This window comes from Acinonyx jubatus, chromosome B2 (genome assembly GCF_027475565.1).
Source record: "Acinonyx jubatus isolate Ajub_Pintada_27869175 chromosome B2, VMU_Ajub_asm_v1.0, whole genome shotgun sequence".
NCBI lineage: Eukaryota > Metazoa > Chordata > Mammalia > Carnivora > Felidae > Acinonyx > Acinonyx jubatus.
Genome location: NC_069385.1, coordinates 140,717,882 through 140,737,630, shown reverse-complemented (window position 1 = coordinate 140,737,630; position 19,749 = coordinate 140,717,882). Strand labels below are relative to the sequence as shown.

At 46.5% G+C, this 19,749-nt stretch overlaps 1 protein-coding gene and 1 long non-coding RNA gene across 4 annotated transcripts in view; one reads left to right on the top strand and one right to left on the bottom strand.

Annotated features, from left to right (window-relative positions):
• Positions 1 to 1,689, bottom strand: part of E2F3 (E2F transcription factor 3) — a 76,851-nt gene extending 75,162 nt beyond the window's left edge. For 2 of the 3 annotated variants that reach the window (XM_053223202.1, XM_053223203.1), the window contains exon 1: positions 1,228 to 1,689. In XM_053223202.1, coding sequence (XP_053079177.1) covers positions 1,228 to 1,617 — 390 coding nt within the window. In that variant the 5' untranslated portion in view covers positions 1,618 to 1,689. Of the gene's footprint in view, positions 678 to 1,227 lie in introns of those variants that run through there. The other variant, XM_027040404.2, reaches the window with a different exon arrangement.
• On the top strand, positions 1,388 to 15,377 carry LOC128315706 (uncharacterized). Its single transcript, XR_008298767.1, has 4 exons — positions 1,388 to 1,581; positions 1,689 to 2,549; positions 4,079 to 4,202; positions 13,348 to 15,377. It is a non-coding gene; the product is annotated as an uncharacterized LOC128315706 (long non-coding RNA).
• The last annotated feature ends 4,372 nt before the right edge of the window (positions 15,378 to 19,749 follow it).

Sequence of the window (19,749 nt, the reverse complement as noted above, 5' to 3'; positions counted from 1 at the left end):
CTGCTGCTGTAAGGGCATTTCCGAAACCAGCCTGGCTCCGGGGGAGGTGGGGGGGCCGGCTGGAGAGGGGGCCCGGAGGGCCGAGCAGACCGGCGGCGCCGGGCGAGGGCGGGCGCCCGTGGTGGGGGGGGGGGGGGTTAGGGAGAGCAGAGGGAGGGTGGCCGCGCCGGGGGCGGGTGCGAGGGCGCCGGGACCGTCCCAGGCCAGGGAGCCGGCGAGCAGGAGGAAGTGGGTGCCCCCCTCTCCCCCTCCAGCGCCCCCTCCCGCCGCCGCCTCCTCCCCAGTCACAGGCGCGTCCTCCGCGCACGTGTGCGAAACGTCACCGGCGGGTCCCGGGGAGAGGGACAGACCCAGCCGGCGGGACGGGAACACGGCTGCCCCCGCCCTCCGTCGCCGGGGGGCGGGGAGGGGGACAGGGCGGGGAAGGAAGGGGCAAGGGGAGAGGCGGGTCAAGGGCAGGCCCGGGGCCCGGCGAGGAAGGCCCGGGCGCTCGGGCCACGCGGGCGCCGCCGCTGCCACCGCCAGGATGCGCCCAGGCCGGGTCGCCTGCCCGCGGGTCCCTCGCCCCCAGACAGCCCACGCCCCAGCTCGCACCCGGCTTCCAGCCCCACCTCCCCCGCCGCCCCTCTCCGCCTCCCGCACCCCTTTGTTGCCGGGAGTTCCAGATCCCAAAATGTGTCAAGCGCAGCCTGGCAGAGCCCCTGCGCCCCGAGCACGCCTCAGGGACCCCCGGCCGCCAGCGGGCCTCTGAGGCCGGCGGAGGGGGTGGGGCGATCACCCCAACTGTCCCCCCCGGTTTCCAGCCCCCAGAGTCCCCCACTCCCCAGTTCACTACTCCCTCCCCCCCCACCCCCTTCTCCATCCGGGGCGTGACCCCTTCCTACGCCCGAGAAAGAGGAAGCTTCGAGTTGGAGGGGAGGGGAGGGTGGGGGTAGGGAAAAGTGCAGGAAAAGAAGGGGGGACCGCGAAAAGTTTCCGAGTGTTTGACGTGGTCCGCGCCAAGGCGATCCCCGCTGCCCCGCGCGCCTGGCGGAGCCCCCCGACCTCCGGGCGCAGGGGGGCAGTGCACGAGGCTAACAATAAAGCCCCGTTGGAGGGGCGGCCGCCGAGGCCCGCGACGCTCGGCCCTGCGCCGTCCCGGGGCGGCCCGCAGGGCGCCCACCACCCCGCGCGGTGCGAGCCCACCTCCCGCCCGGGCTGGGGACGGTGGGAACAGGAGGGCATTACCGGAGGGCCGCCGCCGCCGCCGCCGCCGCGTCCCAGCGCTGGTGGCTGCTGCAGCAGCCCGGCTCTGCTGGAGGGTCCGTGCGGCGTGGTGTAGAGGAGGCTGCCGGCCGTCTGCTCCGCGCCGGGGGCACTGGGGAGGAGGGGGCCGGCGGCGACGGCGCCGCTTTGGAGGGAAGAGGAACAGGAGGTGGTGGAAGTGTTCGTGGTGAGGATCTGGATGTACGCGCCCGGGGCGGCAGCGGCGGCGGCGGCGGCGGGGAAGCCGGGGCTGGCTAGCAGTGCCCTTTTGTCCATGGAGGCTGCTGCGGCGGCGGCGACGACAGCCGCCCCCTCCCCACCCCCGGCGGTCACCAGGTACTGCTCCAGGGCGGGCTGGATCCCCTTTCTCATCTCTCGCTCCTGCTCTTTTTATTGCTATGGTATATTAATGTATTGTTTTCAATTTCTTTTATTATTTGCAGTCGGAGTTTCCAAGTCTCTCCTCCTTCTCTCCTCCCCGCCCGGCGCTTCCGAGCCCCTTCTGTCTCGTTTCTTTTTATTTTTCCGCACCGCACGGGCACCGGGGGCCAAAAATAATCGGGGCTCTGGAGAGAGGAGGGTCCCGGCCGCACGGATATCGGGCCCCGAGGGGGGATGGAGGCGTCGGGGGCGGCCGATGCAACGGATTGCGAGGCGGCGGCGGCAGCCCGGGTGCTGCGGCCGGCAGCTGAAAAATGGCTCCAGGAAGCTGCTGCTGACAATGAATGAAGGGATACGGTTTACGCGCCAAGGTCCTCCCGCGAAACTCAGATTTCCCGCCGGCTTTTCAAACCATATTTGCATATCCCCGCCCTTCAACCCGCCGAGGACCGTTCCCACAGCCCATTGGGCCTCTAGCTCCTTACTTAAGTCCCAATCGTGGCGCAGGGCCGCGGCTGGCTGGTTTCCATTGGCTGTCTTGCATCACGGTTACCGGGGCGACAGGGGCCTCATTTGCATAGACCTCCTTGATTGGCTAAGGGAGAGCAGGGTCTTTGGGAGGTGGGGCAAAAGCTTTTCCTTCTCTCCCACGGAAAGCCACGCCTTGTCCAAGCTCCGCCCGGTCCCCGCCCGCACGCCGGGCGGGGGCTGCTGACCTGGGCAGGCGGTCAGGGCCCCGCAGACTCAGTGTCAATCCGGTCTGGAGCGCAAGTTTCGCTTTTAGAAATTGTCAAGGTGACCAAGGGGACACTTGCGGGAATTCTCTTTCCTTTGGCCAGTCAGTGTAATAGATGAGCAAAAGCTGGAGATTCTCCCAAATATGTTCCAAAGGCAAGTTGGACCACGCGGACGATGCCTGGCAGGTGGGAACTGAGCCCTTTAAATCGTGGGTTTCTCTTTTCCTGAAATCCAACCAATGCCGCCGCGAGAGCTGATCCCGAGGCCCAGCCTGATAGACAGAAGCATGTGGGCAGACAGGGATCGTGGGGGCAGAAGGTTCGACTGACGTGACTGCGGGCACCAGTTTAGTTAGCATTCCAGATGATTCCTGGTAGCTTCATTATTAGCCGGGACTGGGTTTAAGTAAAAATTAAACTCTGAAATGTTTTGAGCGAAAGCTTACCACGAGTATGGGTTTTGAGTCCGGCAGACACCCCCCTTCCCTTCCCCGCCCCCCACTGGCCCAGAAGCACCCAGGGCAGTTAATCAAGGCTAACCTGGGACTGATCTGCGGGTTCCTAATCCGCCAAGCAGTAATCCGAAGAAGTACACGCTTCCCACGATGACGTCTTGCTCCCAGCAAGCGCTGCACGCCCAGACACCACCAAGCGCTTTACAATCTCGGTTTCCTACCAAGTTCTCTGACTAAAAGCAAACGCAACGACACAGACCTATTCGGAAACATTTTAAAAGAGTTTTCTTTTTCTTCTCTTTCTTTTTTTTTTTTTTTTTTAGTAAACTAGAATTTGTCACCAGAAGTCTATTAAGTTACTGTCAAACGGACTTCTGTGCTGATGCCAACTATTCGTGGGTCTTAAAATTGAAGACTGCTTCTGTGAGACAGGACAGGAAAAGGAACGCCTGCAGGATTGTGGGGAAAGGTGTACCCGTCAGTTAGTCATCGTTTACGATTCCAGTCGCTGAGAACTGTACAAAATAGCTGCTAAGCTGGCGTTCAGGGGGTGATGAGGGCCGGGATCCTTAAAGCCCATATGCAAAACTTTATTATTGTTATTAATAATACGAATTTACAGAAACTCACATACTCAGTCTTAGGAAAGGCCTGACTAGATATGTCAGTCCAGGCTAGGACTTTCTTAAAACTTTCCGTCCTGTTACCTAGGTTGAAACAGAATGAGCTAAAAGTACTGTTAAAGCTTGCCCCCGGCTCAGGTGCGCAAGGAGACAAGCTAGTGGAGGACACGGCCTAGTACTCAAACATTCATGGATGCTCTTTCATAAAACTTCATAAAACCTTGAGGGCAGATTAGGTGGTACTCGAAGGGCATCAGTTCCTGGTTGGACGAGAGGCGTAGTGTTATCAGCAGCTTCCTCGACCTTGTTCCATCATTGTAGCTTTCCACTGTGGGTCCCTGCTGAGGAACCCAGTGCTGTAACTACTCAGATAATACCACCTGTAAAACGTCACTGGTGGCACGCATTCGGTGGTGGGAAAGAGGGGACCCGCAGTTCTAAGATTAGAGACAAGCCCCGGATTTGGAACTGAGCGCCAAAATTCCTGCTAGAGCTCCTCACGGGTGGTCACGTCAAGACGAATACGCCCGATCACAAAGGAGCAAACGTTCCCAATCCAGAGCCACACCTGTGATTCTCATTTAGAAAGCTTTGAAATACTTATTCTACATTAGCCAAGTTATATTTTTTAATGCAGGGCATTTGGTAGAAAACAAACGTTTTGACATGGTAACATGTGGTGAACCCCAGGTTGAAGTGGTAGAGAGAAGGGTCCGGAGAGAGAAGAGAAGGTGTTGGAAAACGAGATGCGAAAATTTGAGGTAGGTCTATTGATTTGTGGAGAGGCAGCATGTTTTCATAGAAAGATAATGGGCTTTGGAGCCAGAGTGATGTGGGGTTAAATTACAGCTCTGCCACTTACTGGTTCTATAACTTTAATCTTTAAAAGCCTGTTTTCTCCTATGGTAAGTGGGAACCCCTATTGCAGGACCCATATTACAAGGTCGCGATGAAAAGAGGCGATAATAAATGTGAAGTGCCAGGCATATACCAGGTGCTCAGTAAGTGGTAGCTATTTATGCTTCTACTTAATGGTGCGGTTTGCAGTTCTGTGTCATCCAGTCTGACTCCCAGCCTCCAATCTTCCTGTTGTCCCTGGACGTCCACATGCTGCGGCAGCGTGGCTTTGTCCCAGAGTGGGAGCACAGGCATGTCCTGATTAGTAGGGCTTACAGCATCCTGACTCAGAAGTTCCGGGTAATAAAATAAAGTGAGCTCCGCCGCTCATCCCACTACCCACTTCATCTGTTCGTGGCTAACTTCTGGTTGGTTCCGAAGTCTGAGCCTTCCTGACCTTCCCTTGAAGGTTAGGCTCATCCAGCACGAGAGCCAGACAGCTCTCGCCTTCCTCTTGCTCTGACGGTCGCCCCAAACAGCTGGTTGTTGCAGAGTTGGCCTGGGTAGCTGGTTGAATGGTGGCCCCCCAAAACAAAACCAAAACCAAAAACACGTCTTTATCCTAATCTCTGGAACCTGTATTGTGAGCTTATTTGGAAAAAGGGATCTTTACAGATGTAATTAAGTCAAGAATCTCAAGGTAAGAGCGTTCCGAATGATGTGGGTGAGCCCTAAATCCAATGACCTGTATCCTTACAAGAGACGCCCAGAAGAAAGGTGCGGAGAGGAGAGGCTTTGTGAAGATGGAAGCAGGGGTTGGAATGAAAGTCAAGAAATGCCGCCCGCCACCAGCAGCTGGAAGAGGCAAGGGGTAGCATCTCCCACAGAGCCCCTGGAGGGAGCAGCCCCCCACGCCCAACATGTAGATTGTGGACTGCTGGCCTCTAGACCTGGGATAGAATACGTTTCTATTGTTTTGAGCTACCCAGCTTGGTAATTTATTATGGCAGCCCTGGGGAACTAATGCAGTCTGTTAGCCTGCCTACCTGAGTCTCAAACCTCTTAGCTGCTACTCACGTTGTTTTGTGGCACCACTAAGATACCGTTCCTTGCTGGACACCAGTGACACTAAGTGTCAGCCTGAGCTGTAACCCCCATTGAAGATCTTTCAAAGTATGACTTGTTCCAAACGTAACCTAAGGAGTTTATAAAAATGCAGATTCCTGAGCTCTACCCAAACCTAAGGAGTCAGAGTCCTGTGAGGCAGAGCCCAAGAATCTTATTTAACAAGACCCTCCAGGTAATCTCTTCAAGCCCTAGAGATGGAGAACCAGAGTCAGCTGTATGACTTTGGACTTCTTTCCATTATTTCCTTTTCTAGCTACTGCTGGAGTTGCCATTCTTGTGTCTAAACGCCTTGTTGGGTGTTTGTCATCTTCGTGGCCCTTCTCATCCTGCCAATTAACATAACGAGCGCTGAATTCCTATTCATTCACGCGTATGTGCGCACACACACACACACACACACACACACACGCTCGTACTTTATATATAAAGTTTGATGTTACAATCTTTTCTAAAAGTCTCCGTTTTCTTTTTTATTTAAAAATTTTGGGGGGCGCCTGGGTGGCTCAGTCGGTTAAGCATCCGACTTCAGCTCAGGTCATGATCTCACAGTCCGTGAGTTCGAGGCCCGTGTCGGGCTCTGTGCTGACCGCTCTGAGCCTGGAGCCTGCTTCAGATTCTGTGTCTCCCTCTCTCTCTCTGACCCTCCCCCGTTCATGCTTTGTCTCTGTCTCAAAAGTAAATAAACATTGAAAAAAAATTTAAAAAAATTTTAATGTTTATTTTTGAGAGAGAGAGAAAGCACGAGTGGGGGAGGGGCAGAGAGAGAGGGAGACAGAGAATCTGAAGCAGGCTCCAGCCTCCACACTGACAGCAGAGAGCCCAATGCGGGGCTCGAACTCATGAACCATGAGATCATGACCTGAGCCGGTTAGATGCTTAACTGACTGAGCCACCCGGGTGTCCCAAAAGTCTTCATTTTCAATTTCAAAATACAATTTTGCCAACATCCATAAGATCGATATATAAATATCCAGGAAACAGTACTATTAAACAGTTTTGTGGCAATTCACTATTAAGTCTTCAGATAAAAAATTGTAGGTTCAGGAAATTAAAGAAACTGATTGTAAGCCCAGAAAATCTTTGGAACATCTAACATTTAAAATTGTGCCTCTTTGGGGTGCCTGGGTGGCTCATTTGGTTAAGCGTCCAACTTCAGCTCAGGTCATGATCTTGTGGCTGGTGGGTTCGAGCCCCACGCCGGGCTCTATGCTGATGGCTCAGAGCCTGCAGCCTGCTTTGGATTCTGTCTCCCTCTCTCTCTCTGCTCCTCTCCCCCTCACACTCTCTCTCAGAAATAAACATTAAAAAAAACTAAAAAGAAAAAAAATAAATGAAATTGTGCCTCTAATTCCAGTTCAAGCAAGTCTGGTTACCACATTGGATTTAGAGTGTATGGCTTTAAATTTTAGGGTCTGGAGAAGATTAGTTTAAGAATTTAAGGTTCTTGTAGTGCAATTCAGGTAGTTGCCCATAAAGAAATAAGCTTCTCTGTTTTTATCTTCCTGGTTAGGAAGAGGAACGTGTCCTGAAGCCATTACCACATCAAGCACTAATAACAAAATTTCTAGGTGCTTATCCTAGAAAATTGACCATTATAGTTATTATAGATTGTGGCTTAGATACCTGTGTAGTTTCTTGTCTTCAGCTCTTTGTGCAGGAAGGTACTGTTTGGATAGAATTTTTGCATTTTTAAATAAATCTAGGGTGAACTTCAGGCACAGACCATGGTTGTCAGTCCCATCTACTGAATCTGTATCTCTGATTGGAGTCCAGGGATGTGCCTTATAAACAGGACCATTGTGATGCAGGTGGTCCACTGAACGCACTTGGAGAAAGCCACACGGGCATCCATCCATGACCTAGCAATCTCTGCCCTATAAACTGGCTTCTTAGGCAACTGTGGCATAGAAAATTCCCTTGTAGGTAGTGTCTTTTGAGTAGCTAATGTTACCATTGTTAGCATAAGCATTTATTTAGACTGTACTGTGATTGCAAATTGCCTCTTACAAAAGTGCTTCTTGGTCACTTAACAAGTAATGCTATGGAGACAAATTAGATGAGTGGAAAAGAAAGGTATGATCTCAAAGGTGTGTGTGTTTCCTTGCCTTTTCAATACAGATTTTTATTGAAACAAAAAGTACAGACACAGAAACCAGACAACACAAATGTGTGGATTAATGAGTTACTATCAGGTGAACACCCTTGTAACCACCACCCAGGTCAAGAACTGGAACTTGATCTGAAGTCCCATTCATGTCACAGCCCCTTGCCTCCCACCAAAAGTAACCATTAGCTTGATGTTTTTAGTCTTCACTTCCCTGTTTTGTTTTTTTTTTTTCAAAGTGTTGTCACCCAAATATGCATCTTTAGGAACTGTCGTTTCATCTTGTCCATTTAAAAAAATGTTGATATGTTAAAGTCTCTTTTGTTATTATTGTTTAATGGTTATTTATTTATTTTTGAGAGAGACAGTGAGAGTGGGGGAGGGGCAGAGAAAGAGAGAGAGAGAGAGAGAGAGAGAGAGAGAGAGAGAAGCCCAAGCAGGCCCCACACTGTCAGCACAGAGCCTGACACGGAGCTCGCACTCACGAAACTGTGAGATCATGACCTGAGCTGAAACCAAGAGACAGACGCTTAGCTAACTGAGCCATCCAGGCACCCCTAAGTTTCTTTTAATCTATGGTTTGTCTTCTATCCTTTTATTTTCCTTACAGTTTATCTTGAAGCATGTAGTGAGTTGAATGGGGGCCCCTCCCTATGTCCACTGGAACCTTCGAGTTAGACCTCTGACCTTGTTTAGAAAAACGGCCTTCACAGAATAATTACGGTAAAGATCTAAAGATGAGATGACCTTGGGTTAGGATGAGCCCTAAATCCAATGTCCGTTATTTTACAAGAGGAAAGGAGAAATGGAAGCAGGAGGCAGAGAATGAAGTGATGGGCCCACAAACAAGGCACACCAAGGGTTGCCTGCAGTCACCAGAAGCTAGGAGAGGGACATGAAGCAGATTCTGCCTCAGGAACTTTCGGAAGGAAACAGCCCTGCTGGCATCTTGATTTTAGCTTTCTGGGCTCCAGGACTAGGAGAGAATAGATTCCTGTTGTTTTAAGCCACCTAGCGTGTGGTCATTTGTTGTACAGCAGCTCCAGGAACTCTTTCAAAGAGTTTGGGCCGTTAGACGTCAGGACCTGAATTTGGCAGAATGCACACTCCTGGTGCCGTTAACCGTGTTCCTCTGTCTCCTGCATTTCCTGCAGATTTGCAGCTGGATCCGCAGTACGGGCCAGACTCAGGTTTGATTCCTCTGGCAAACCCGAGGCACACGATGTCATTTTGTCCCTTGTTCTGTGCTCTTGGCGATCATCCGTGCTCCTTATTTTCTTTTACTCCCGCGATATTTGTCCTCAATGCTTTTCTGTGTGTGAAAATCGCTTTCTCCATCTTGAAGAATGAGAAGGGTTCAGATACGCTTGTCCCTCTTCACAGAGCTCATCTTCAATGGTTGTCGTGATGATGGCGGCTCACTTCCCGAGATTTCCTCCATCCCTAGCCTAGAGCTTCCCTTTCCTTCTTCTGCCTTGTCCCTGTCCTGGTCAGTTTTGATCTGATCCCAGCACCCCTGGCTCGGGGTCTCCTATCTTCAGAGGGGAGCCCTGAGGTTCAGCCCTGAGAGGGGGAGGCCAGCCGGCTCCGGTCCCTCCAGACCTTCCTACCAGCATTCTTGCTCTCAGCTGCTCCTGGGGGGGTAGCTGCCATTCCCATGTCACCCCGCCCGCAGCCCCGTGAAGGTCTCCTGGCTCTTTGGGGGCTTCTCCTGGTTTGGGGCCTCAGGCACTACTCTGTTCTCTCCTTCTCTCTCAGATGCAGGTGCTGGTACCACGCAGCTCCTAACGGCTGTTGGTGGTTTGTTCCCACTCGTTTGTATTTTGAGACTCATGGGGTTGCTCCGTCACCAAATTTTGTCATCGACATCGCTCGTGGGTTTCTGGTTTTCCTATCTAGGTGTCCTTTCTGTTTTCATGCGAGGGTAAAGAGAGATTGAAGAGTAATGCTGCTGCATCACCATCTTCAGGTTTACCTTTCCTTTTTTTCTAGGGTTTAATTTTAATTTTGCTGGGTTAACACGTAGCGTTATAGGAGTTTCAGGCGTACAATACGGTAACGCAACCATCCCCATCACCTACCTTGCCCATCTGTTTTCTTTCCAGGTTATCAGCTAGAACTTGAAAACGTGAGCTGAGAGGGAGAAGTGGAGTCAAGATACTTAATTTTACTTAGGCAGTGACTCCCGTGAGATACAGAACAGGAGGAAGCGGAGGAACACAAGCTGCCTCTCCATACGTGGTAGTCTGGTTGTACCTCTTTCTTGTGGGGCTTTAGATAGGGAATGTTGTTTGTAGCACATCACAAATGGGTGCGTCGGTAGAAAATTGCTTTTTCTTTTCCGCCTTGGTTTCCTGGACAGCATTCCCTCTGGTTTCCCATTCGACCCTCCTGACTTTGTGGGACTCTTCGATGGTTTCATTTTCTTATTTATTCTCTTAAAAATCTCTTTTCAGCTTTCTCCTCCTCCTGTTCTATACATTCTCCCTGGATGACACTTTTAAAATAATTATTATAGTAAAATAGATATAACACAGTATTTATTATTTTAACCACTTGTAAGTGGACAATTCAGTGGCATCAAACACATACGATGTTGTGTCACCATTGTGACTATATATACCCGAAAGTTTTTAATTATCCCCAACAGAAACTCTGTACCCATTAAATAATCATCCCCATCCCCCCACCCCCTCAGTCCCTGGTAATCACCATGCTACTTTCGGTCTTTGCGAATTTGGCTAATCTAGGTACCACGTACAAGTAGTATATGCAATGTTTGTCCTGTGTCTTGTTTATTTCCCTTCACATGTTTCGAAGTCCATTCGTGTTGTAAGAGATATCAAAGTTTTGTTCCTTTTCATGGATGAATGATATTCCATTGAATGTATATACCACATTTTGTTCATCCATTCGTCTATTGACGGACTCCGGGATTACTTCTACCTCTTAGATATGGTAAATAATGTTGCCGTGATGTTAGCCTACACATATCTGTTCAAGTCCATGATTTCAGTTCTTTGGGGTACATAACCAGTAGTGGAATTTCTAGGTACTAGGGCTGTTCTATGGTTAACTTTTTGAGGAACTTCCTGAACAGTCTTGACTTTAACTGTAATTTCAACACAGTCTAGATGGTGTTGTTCAGTAGAACCTTCTGCAATAATGGGAATGTTCTATAATTCTGTACTGTCAGATACAGTAGCCATTAGCTACATGTGGCTAATGATTGTAGGAAATGTAGCTTAGTATGATTAATAAATTGAATTTTTAACCAAAGAGGTGAAAAGTCTATATACTGAAAACTATAGAAAGCTTATGAAAGAAATTGAAGAAGACACACAAAAAAAGGAAAAATATTCCATGCTCCTGGATAGGAAGAACAAATATTGTTAAAATGTGAATACTACCCAAAGCAATCTACATATTCAATGCAATCCCTATCAAAATAACACCAGCATTCCTCACAGAGCTAGAGCAAACAATCCTAAAATGTGTATGGAACCAGAAAAGACACCGAATAGCCAAGCAATCTTGAAAAAGAAAACCAAAGCAGGAGGCATCACAATCCCGGACTTCAAGCTGTATTACAAAGCTGTAATCATCAAGACAGTATGGTACTGGCATAAAAACAGACACTCAGATCAATGGAACAGAACAGAGATCCCAGAAATGGACCCACAAACATTTGACCAACTAATCTTTGACAAAGCAGGAAAGAATATCCAATGGAATAAAGACAGTCTCTTCAGCAAGTGGTGCTGGGAAAACTGGACAGCGACATGCAGAAGAATGAACCTGGACCACTTTCTTACACCAGACACAAAAATAAACTCAAAATGGATGAAAGACCTAAATGTAAGACAGGAAGCCATCAAAATACTGGAGGAGAAAGCAGGCAAAAAACTCTTTGACCTTGGCTGCAGCAACCTCTTACTCAACATGTCTCCGGAGGCAAGGGAAACAAAAGCAAAAATGAACTACTGGGACCTCATCAAAATAAAAAGCTTCTGCACAGTGAAGGAAACAGTCAGCAAAACTAAAAGGCAACCAATGTAATGGGAGAAGATATTTGCAAATGACATATCAGATAAAGGGTTAGTATCCAAAATCTACAAAGAGCTTATCAAACTCAACACCCGAAAAACAAATAATCCAGTGAAGAAATGGGCAAAAGACATGAATAGACACTTCTCCAAGGAAGACATCCAGATGGCCAACCGGCACATGAAAAAATGCTCAGCATTACTCAGCATCACATAAATACAAATCAAAACCACAATGAGATACCACCTGACACCTGTCAGAATGACTAACATTAACAACTCAGGCAACAGCAGATGTTGAGGATTCAGAGAAAGAGGATCTCTTTTGCATTGTTGGTGGGAATGCAAACTGGTGCAGCCACTCTGGAAAACAGTGTGGAGGTTCCTCAAAAAACTAAAAATAGAACTACCCTACGACCCAGCAATTGCACTACTAGGCATTTATCCAAGGGATACAGGTGTGCTGTTTTGAAGGGGCACATGCACCCCCATGTTTATAGCAGCACTATCAACAATAGCCAAAGTATGGAAAGAGCCCAAATGTCCATTGATGGATGAATGGATAAAGAAGATGTGGTGTATATATACAATGGAGTATCACTCGGCAATCAAAAAGAATGAAATCTTGCCATTTGCAACTACGTGGATGGAACTGGAGGGTATTATGCTAAGTGGAATTAGCCAGAGAAAGACAAAAATCATATGACTTCACTCATATGAGGACTTTAAGACACAGACCAGACGAACATAAGGGAAGGGAAGCAAAAATAATATAAAAATGGAGGAGGACAAAACATAAGAGACTCTTAAGTATGGAGAACAGACAGGGTTACTGGAGGGAGTGGGGGGGGGATGGGCTAAACAGGAAAGGGGCATTAAGGAATCTACTCCTGAAATCATTGTTGCACTATATGCTAACTAGTATGTAAATTTAGAAAATATATTAATTAAGTTGAATTTTTAAGATTGATCTATTTTTTGCAACACAGTGCTATTAACCATAGTCACCATGCCGTAGATTACATCCCCATGGTTTACTTATTTTATACCTGGAAATGTTTACCTTCTGACCCCCTTCATCCATTTAGTAAATTTAAATTCAAATTTAAATAGGCACATGTGGGGACGCCAGGGTGGCTCAGTCAGTTAAGCGTCCGACTTGCGCTCTGATCATGATCTCATGGTTCGTGAGTTCAAGCCCCGCGTCAGGCTCTGGGCTGACAGCTTGCTCAGAGCCTGGAGCCTGCTTCAGTTTCTGGGTCTCCCTGTCTCTCTGCCCGCCCCTGCTTGCACTCTGTCTCTCTGTCTCTCAAAAATAAATAAATGTTAAAAAAAAAAAAAAGGCACATGTGGGCGAGTGAACCAGATGACATATACTTAGAGGCTGTGACTTTTTCTAATTCTGTATTTCCGACTTGGCCATTTTTCCTGAGTTTCAAGTATGAAACTTCCCCTGTGTTTTCACGAACATATCCTTTATTTGCGTGTCTTTATTTCTTTTGTGAACTGTTGCTGCAGAATCTGAATTTATTTCGTAATGTGAAATTGGCATCAAACTCCAGCCAGGTCTGCTGCCAAAATGATCTTGTCTACTTTCTCTCAGACACTTTAATTGGATCTAGACTATCTACTGGGCAATGAGATCTAAGTGAAGTTGCTAAAACGTCAATCTGACAAACTTTGTCTTTTTGAGACTCCCCGTGACCTGAGGAATTAAGACTGAATTCCTGATCTTAGCCTACAGTTTCTCAGGTTCTCTCTCCCGTCTCACTTCCCATCATTTTCCAACAGGCAACAAGACTCCAGCCATACCAAACTGCCTGAAGTTCCTCAGATGGTCTCTCCCACTTCCGTTACTGCTACAGCTGTTACTCTGCTTGAAAATGCCCATCACTGTCTGTCAAAATTCTACAGTTACTCATCTTTTAAGGCTCAGCTCAGGGAACACCTCCTCCGTGTAGATTCCTCAGATCACATCCCCCGCCCCCTGCAATATTTTTCATTCATCCGGAGAGTGTTTGCTGAGCATGTACTTTGTGTCAGACTCCAATTTAGAAACTGCGGCTGTAAGTGAGAAGCAGATAAACTTAGAGGTTGTCTTCATCAAGCTTAAGACAGAGACTCGCAAGTAGGGAATAATAATAATGACATAGTGATAGCTATATATGATAATCATACATGATAAGTGCCGTGATGTGAGGCAATACCTGAGGCTCTTAAAGCACCGCAGAAGGACACCTCACCTGGGCTTAGCGAGAATTTAGGGAAGGCTTCCTGGAGGAGGAAATAGAGGAATGAATAGGAATTGCTCAGGTGATATAGCATGGGAGCAGGGAACATGAATGCATGGCCTCTTGAAAAAAATGGAAGTGGTTCAGCAGGGGATTGTGGAGTACCTTATAAACCAGTATGGAGACATTTGGAATTTTTCCTAAAGGCAACGAGAAGTCATTGAGACGATGTATGACGTGATAAGATCTGGTCTAAGAAGGACTCCTGGCCGCAGAATGAGGAATGTGTTGGAGGGGCCGGGACTATGGCAATAATCTAGGTCAGCGCGCCATGTTCCAGGTCAAATCTGGCCCATGGTCTGTTTTTATACACCCTGTGATCTAAGAATGATTTTTATCCTTTTTACACTTTTGAGTGGTTGAAGAAACATCCAAAGAAGAGTGTATCCCACGACACATGAAAAAGTAAATCAAATGCAAAGCTTGGTTTTTGTTAATAAAGTTTTATGAGAGCATAGTCAAGCCCATTGGTTTACATATCGTCTATGGCTGCTTTCGGGCTACAAGGGCAGAGTTGAGTCATTGCAACACAGTTGAACCCATGAAGCTGAACATATGTATCTGGCCCTTCACAGGATAAGTTGGCCAACCTCTGATCTGAGTAAGATATCATAGTGAATTAGACCAGGCTACCCAGGCAGATGTAGATGTCTCCTCTTTTCCACAGCATGTGAATTATGGTAATCTATTGCTTTCTTATTGTTTTTTTTTTCTCTTCCATGAAACTGTGGACGTCTTCAGAGCAGATATTTTTCTTTAGTTAACCTTGTCTCTCGGTACTTAGCACGCTGTACTTGCTCAGTAAATGTCTGCTGGATAAATGATGTATGTGGGTTTATATGTGTGTGACACTCACGTATAGATATACAGAAAGCATCTGCTGTTTTGCCTGCTGCCAGGAACCTTGTGATTTAGTTGAAGCTGAGCCCCTTTACCCCCACTCGAGGGGTGGCACTGTGACTCAGGCCTGTCCAGCAAGCCTTTTTTAGTTAAGTCTTTGCTTTTAATACTTGGAAACTCATAGGGCCATCTTTCCCTTCATTTAGTATTGCCTAAAGTTGACCTTGCTTTCATCCTGCCCCAAACTGGAGGGATATCCATGATGAAAACTCAAAGTTTATCCCCCTAGTTACTCACTAGTCCTGTTCTTGTACGGTACATGTTCTTGTATGTGGGCAGGTGGATTAGAGCATCCTGGTGCTTTTGGGAATGCCCTTGGGTGGAGAAGAAGCCCTCAGAGAAACAAACAGGAAAAGTAAAAGAATAGCAAATGTAAAAGGTGGAAGGCAAGAGGAAGAAAAGAAAGAGGTAGAATGTGGAACCACAGCAGTGTGATGGACAGTTGCCTGAAATGCCACTAATTTGCACAAACGGAATCTAAGATGAGTGGCAGGCACTTTGGATGGAATATTAAAGATTTTAAGACACTGGATATGATTTATCAAATGTAAAAACATCTGAATTTGTGAGTACTTCATAGATTATAAAGCCTTATGCTTTTACATGAAAATATTTTAACTTTACAAGTAATATATGGGTACATACTTTGTTTAAGAAATTTTAAAATATATGTATTTACAATACACAGCTAGACTAGGTGCTTTTGCCCTCTGTAATACATTGGTGTCTTTAATCTTCTGAAAAACCTAGGTATTTTTACCCTCTCTAACACAGAGGATTACAGAGATATAATGTCAAGCATAGTCTCATACGTGCTAGATGGCAAAGCTGAGTTTCTGACTCAGATGTTCACACTCTTGATTCAAGGATCCTTCTGCAACCCATGCCACTCTAAAGGGGAGCCCAGTGGCCTATCCACACAGCTCTGAAAGTGGACCACTTTCAAAGTAGCCAGTTTCCCCAGAAAACAATACCGGGTTTCCAAGTCATTCTCAAACAAAATTACAGATTCCAAGTGTTGTGGGTTAAATTGTGTCCCCCTAAAAAAGAAACATCAAAATTCTAACCCCTACCACATCAGAATGTGACTCCATTTGAAAATAGGGTCATTGCAGATATAATTAATTAAGTTAAATGAGGTCATACAGCAGTAGAGTGGGTCCTTAATTCAATATGACTGGTGGTCATATAAGAAGATGGTCATATGAAAACACAGAGACACAGGGAAAATATCATCTGACGATGAACACAGAGATTGGACTAGGTAGCTACAAGCCAAGAAATGCCAAAGATTGCCAAGAAACTACCAGAAGCTAGAAGAGATAAGGAAGGATTTCCCTACTGTTTTAAGAAAGACCACGGTCCCAACAATACCTTGATCCCAGACCTTTAGCGTCTGTGAGACAATAAATTTCTGTTTCTGTAGCCATGAAGATACAGCAGTCCCAGGACACCAATATACCAGGTAAAACCTACATACCAGAGGTATATGCCTTTGCTAACAACTTCTTCATAAAAAAATGATCATAGGCTTTTGGTCAGGATGACATTTTCTGTTTATATCTTAAGTTGCTCAAAACAAAACAGAAGCTTTTCTGAAATGCCAGAAACACTACGATTTTTATCTTTTGGTTACTCAATGAGGATTTAAGAGGTCAAAGAAAAACAATATGTCCTTGGTTTAAGAGCAAATAGTCAATATTTAATCCCTGAAGTTATATCCCTCAAGATTCTGTTATAAATTTTTTTTTTAACTCTGAAGTTATTTTGTTGGAAACATACAGAGAAATAGTTACACATTATTGTTGTATGAGAACCTTTCCAACTTAAACTCTGGTAGAAAATTTATAAAACATGAATGCTGCTTGAAGCATTTTTTTCCCTCCTTGCAGAAGAAACCTGCAAGAAGGTGGCTGAATTTTTTTTCATTGAGCTAGTTTTGTGCTGGGGATGACCTATATGTAATAGTATGAGGTGAAGGTCCTTCTAATTTTAATATATCTCCTATCCTTACTACCCTAACCTAAAATTCCTCCCCTTAGAGTCATTTCTTAGGGCTAGAGAACAAAGGAGGGGAGATTGTCTTTAGAGACTGTAATAATTCAGACACCTGAGAAAGACAAAAGATGAGTGTTTAAATTCTCTGTGACTCTTGTCCCATTGGCTGGTTTGCATGGAATCATTTACTTGATCTGCTAAAATTTACCAGCAATGTCAAAGAATCTGGATTGGAGAGGCTAAATTTGGTGGTAAAGAAAGTACAATAATAAGAGCTTGGAATGTTGTTGGGGAAACCAGTAGACTTGTTATGTGGACAATGTCCTTATGTGGATAATGTCCTTAGATGGACAGCATTCTTACCTGGACCACATTCTTACTTGGACAGTGGTCCTCCTCTCTATAGGAAGGCCATCTTCTCCCTTGGGCTAGCCAGCTTTAGGAGTGATGCTCTGGAACAAGTAGGAATAAAGGTCCATCCACCAAGGAGCAAGTAGAACCACCCTATGGATGAGTGGAGGTGGGGGTGGGTACAAATACTACCTTCATATCCTGGTAAGGAGGGAGGATGCACAGTGGGGCCTTGAGTAACAGTGTTCTGGGAGCAGGAAGATGGGAGTCAGTGCTAATGAGAAAGCCCAGCTGAGAGGGAGCAGGGAAAACAAAGGTGAAAAGGACAGAGGACGGCCTTCCCTTTTATTGATTTTATCTAGAGCTAACCACTTTCATCCTGTCCAAAGCTGGTGAGATATCCACCAGGAGCAGTGAAGAGTTTATCCCTCTAGGAACCCACTAGTTCTGTTCTTGCAACACACACACACACACACACACACACACACACACACACACACTAATGTCCAACTATTCACTATGCGGCAGTCATCATTTTGGCTTTGGGCTACAAGAGGAGATAATTTGCCCTTCACCTTTAAAATCCTTCCTTCTTTTTTCAGATGACTGCAGGGAGAGGGTAGGTCTCTGTTATAATTTCAGAGTTGCCCCTAACAGGAAGCTCGATATGCTTCTTGGGAATGAGGACATTGTTTTATACATTCAGGAATGTCTCCGTAAATATTTGTCGATTGATTGATTACGTCCACATCGCCCATCAAATCATATCTACTTAAGGTATGTACATATAAACATCCTGCTCTGAGACATATTTCTGACCTGTCATATCGAATATAAAACAGAAGGAAATAAAGCCAGGGAACAAGCACATGTTATGCAGACGTACTTGCTTTATGCACTGCCTGGTTCAGAACCAATGGCAGAGATATGCAGGGACTAATATACTTCAGATGAGCAGACGTTAAAATCTGTGTTTGCAAATAAATAGAAATGACTTTCTGGAGGGAAGAAAGGGTGGTGGAAGGGGGTGGAGTAAGAAAGAATGTGTAGAATTATGAGAAGAACATCTGGTTCAGTTAAAGAATAAAACCTAGAAAAATACAACCTGCAGGCCTGGATATTCAGTTTATGTTGATGATAGCTTCAGAAGAACTGGGACTTTGTCCTTTTCTTTATAATGAGAAATATATATTTGGTCTTCGTCCCCATTTCTGGTGCAGAGCTCCTTTTCAGTCTCACCCCCTGACCTTGGGGTGGGGAGAAGGGTTGGAGGTTGAATCAGTCACCAATGGCCAATGATTTCATCAGTTATGACTAAGTAGTGAAGCATTCGTAGAAAACCAAAGAGCTTCTGGGTTGGTGAGCCCATAGGGATGTGATGTGGGGAGAATGCTGGGTCTGGAGATGGAATGGACGCTCTGTGCCCTTTCCCCACACCTTCCCCTAAGTATCTCTTCTGTTTGGCTGTTCCTGAGTTACATCCTTTTATAATAAACCAGTATTCTAGTAAGTGAAATGTTTCCTTGAGTTTGTCAGGTACTCTAACAAATTAATGAGACCCGAGGAGGGTGTCACTGGAACTTCCAATGTATATATAAGCTGGTTGGTCAGAAGCACAGGTAACAAGCTGGGCTCGCAATGGGCATCTGAAGTAGGGACTCCTTTCCCCCCACGTTGGAAATGGGTGTAGACTGTTATGAGACCCTAGGGCCACAACGGGCGTGCAATACATATTTGTTGAATGGACGAAAGAAACTCTGGAAATAATTTCCTGCTTCTGAGGAAACACATCAGACCTATGGTTTTTTAAATCAAAGGGTTTTTTTGTTTTATTTTGTTTTGTTTTGCTTTAGAAGTTGAATTCTCTGTTCAAGCAACATCTTGCTGAACATAAATAATGGCAGAGCCACCCTTGAATCAATTTCAAATGGGAAGCCCAGCGGTGTCTTCCAATCACCTCTACCAGTCTACCGTCTCCATTCCAGAGGCTTTAATTCACTAGACCTGGGGAGAGGCAGATCTGGGTGTTTTGGGGGAAGCTTCCTAGGTGATCCTGATGCAGAGGCAGGTTTGGAAAGCGCAGTTCCAGGGCTCCCTTGGGCACTAGACTGCATGCTTTACAAGAACAGGGAGTCTACACACTCCCTATCCCTCACAACTGGAGGGCCACGTTCACCTTAGGCACCAACACTATTTTCCGTGCTTCTGCTATTGCAGCCACTTGTCTGCAGCCCTCCAGGTTCCCCTCAGAGACGATTCTGGACTCCAAAGACTGTTAGACTCACACTATTTAGTCTAGCATTCTCAGAAAATTTGGGGATAGGGCAGAAAAGAATTGTTTTTCTTCCCTTCATCTGAGACAGAGATTTCCCCCTTTGAAATGTCTCTTTCTGACATTTGTTTTCACAGCATCCCAGTGGGTGGGGACAGACGAGCATTTCCCCCCCCCCCCCCTTATTTTATAGATGGGGAAACCGAGAACTAGAAAAACGTATTTGTTTACTCCTTGCCAAAAAGGCAACTCAAGGCAGAGCTGGGACTGGCTTCCATGGACGTATTGACAGTGATGGTCTCTCCTTAAGCAACAAAAAGGAAGATCTTTTCTCCCGAGAGTACATCAGAACAAGCCCTAATATAAATGTCTTCTACTCCG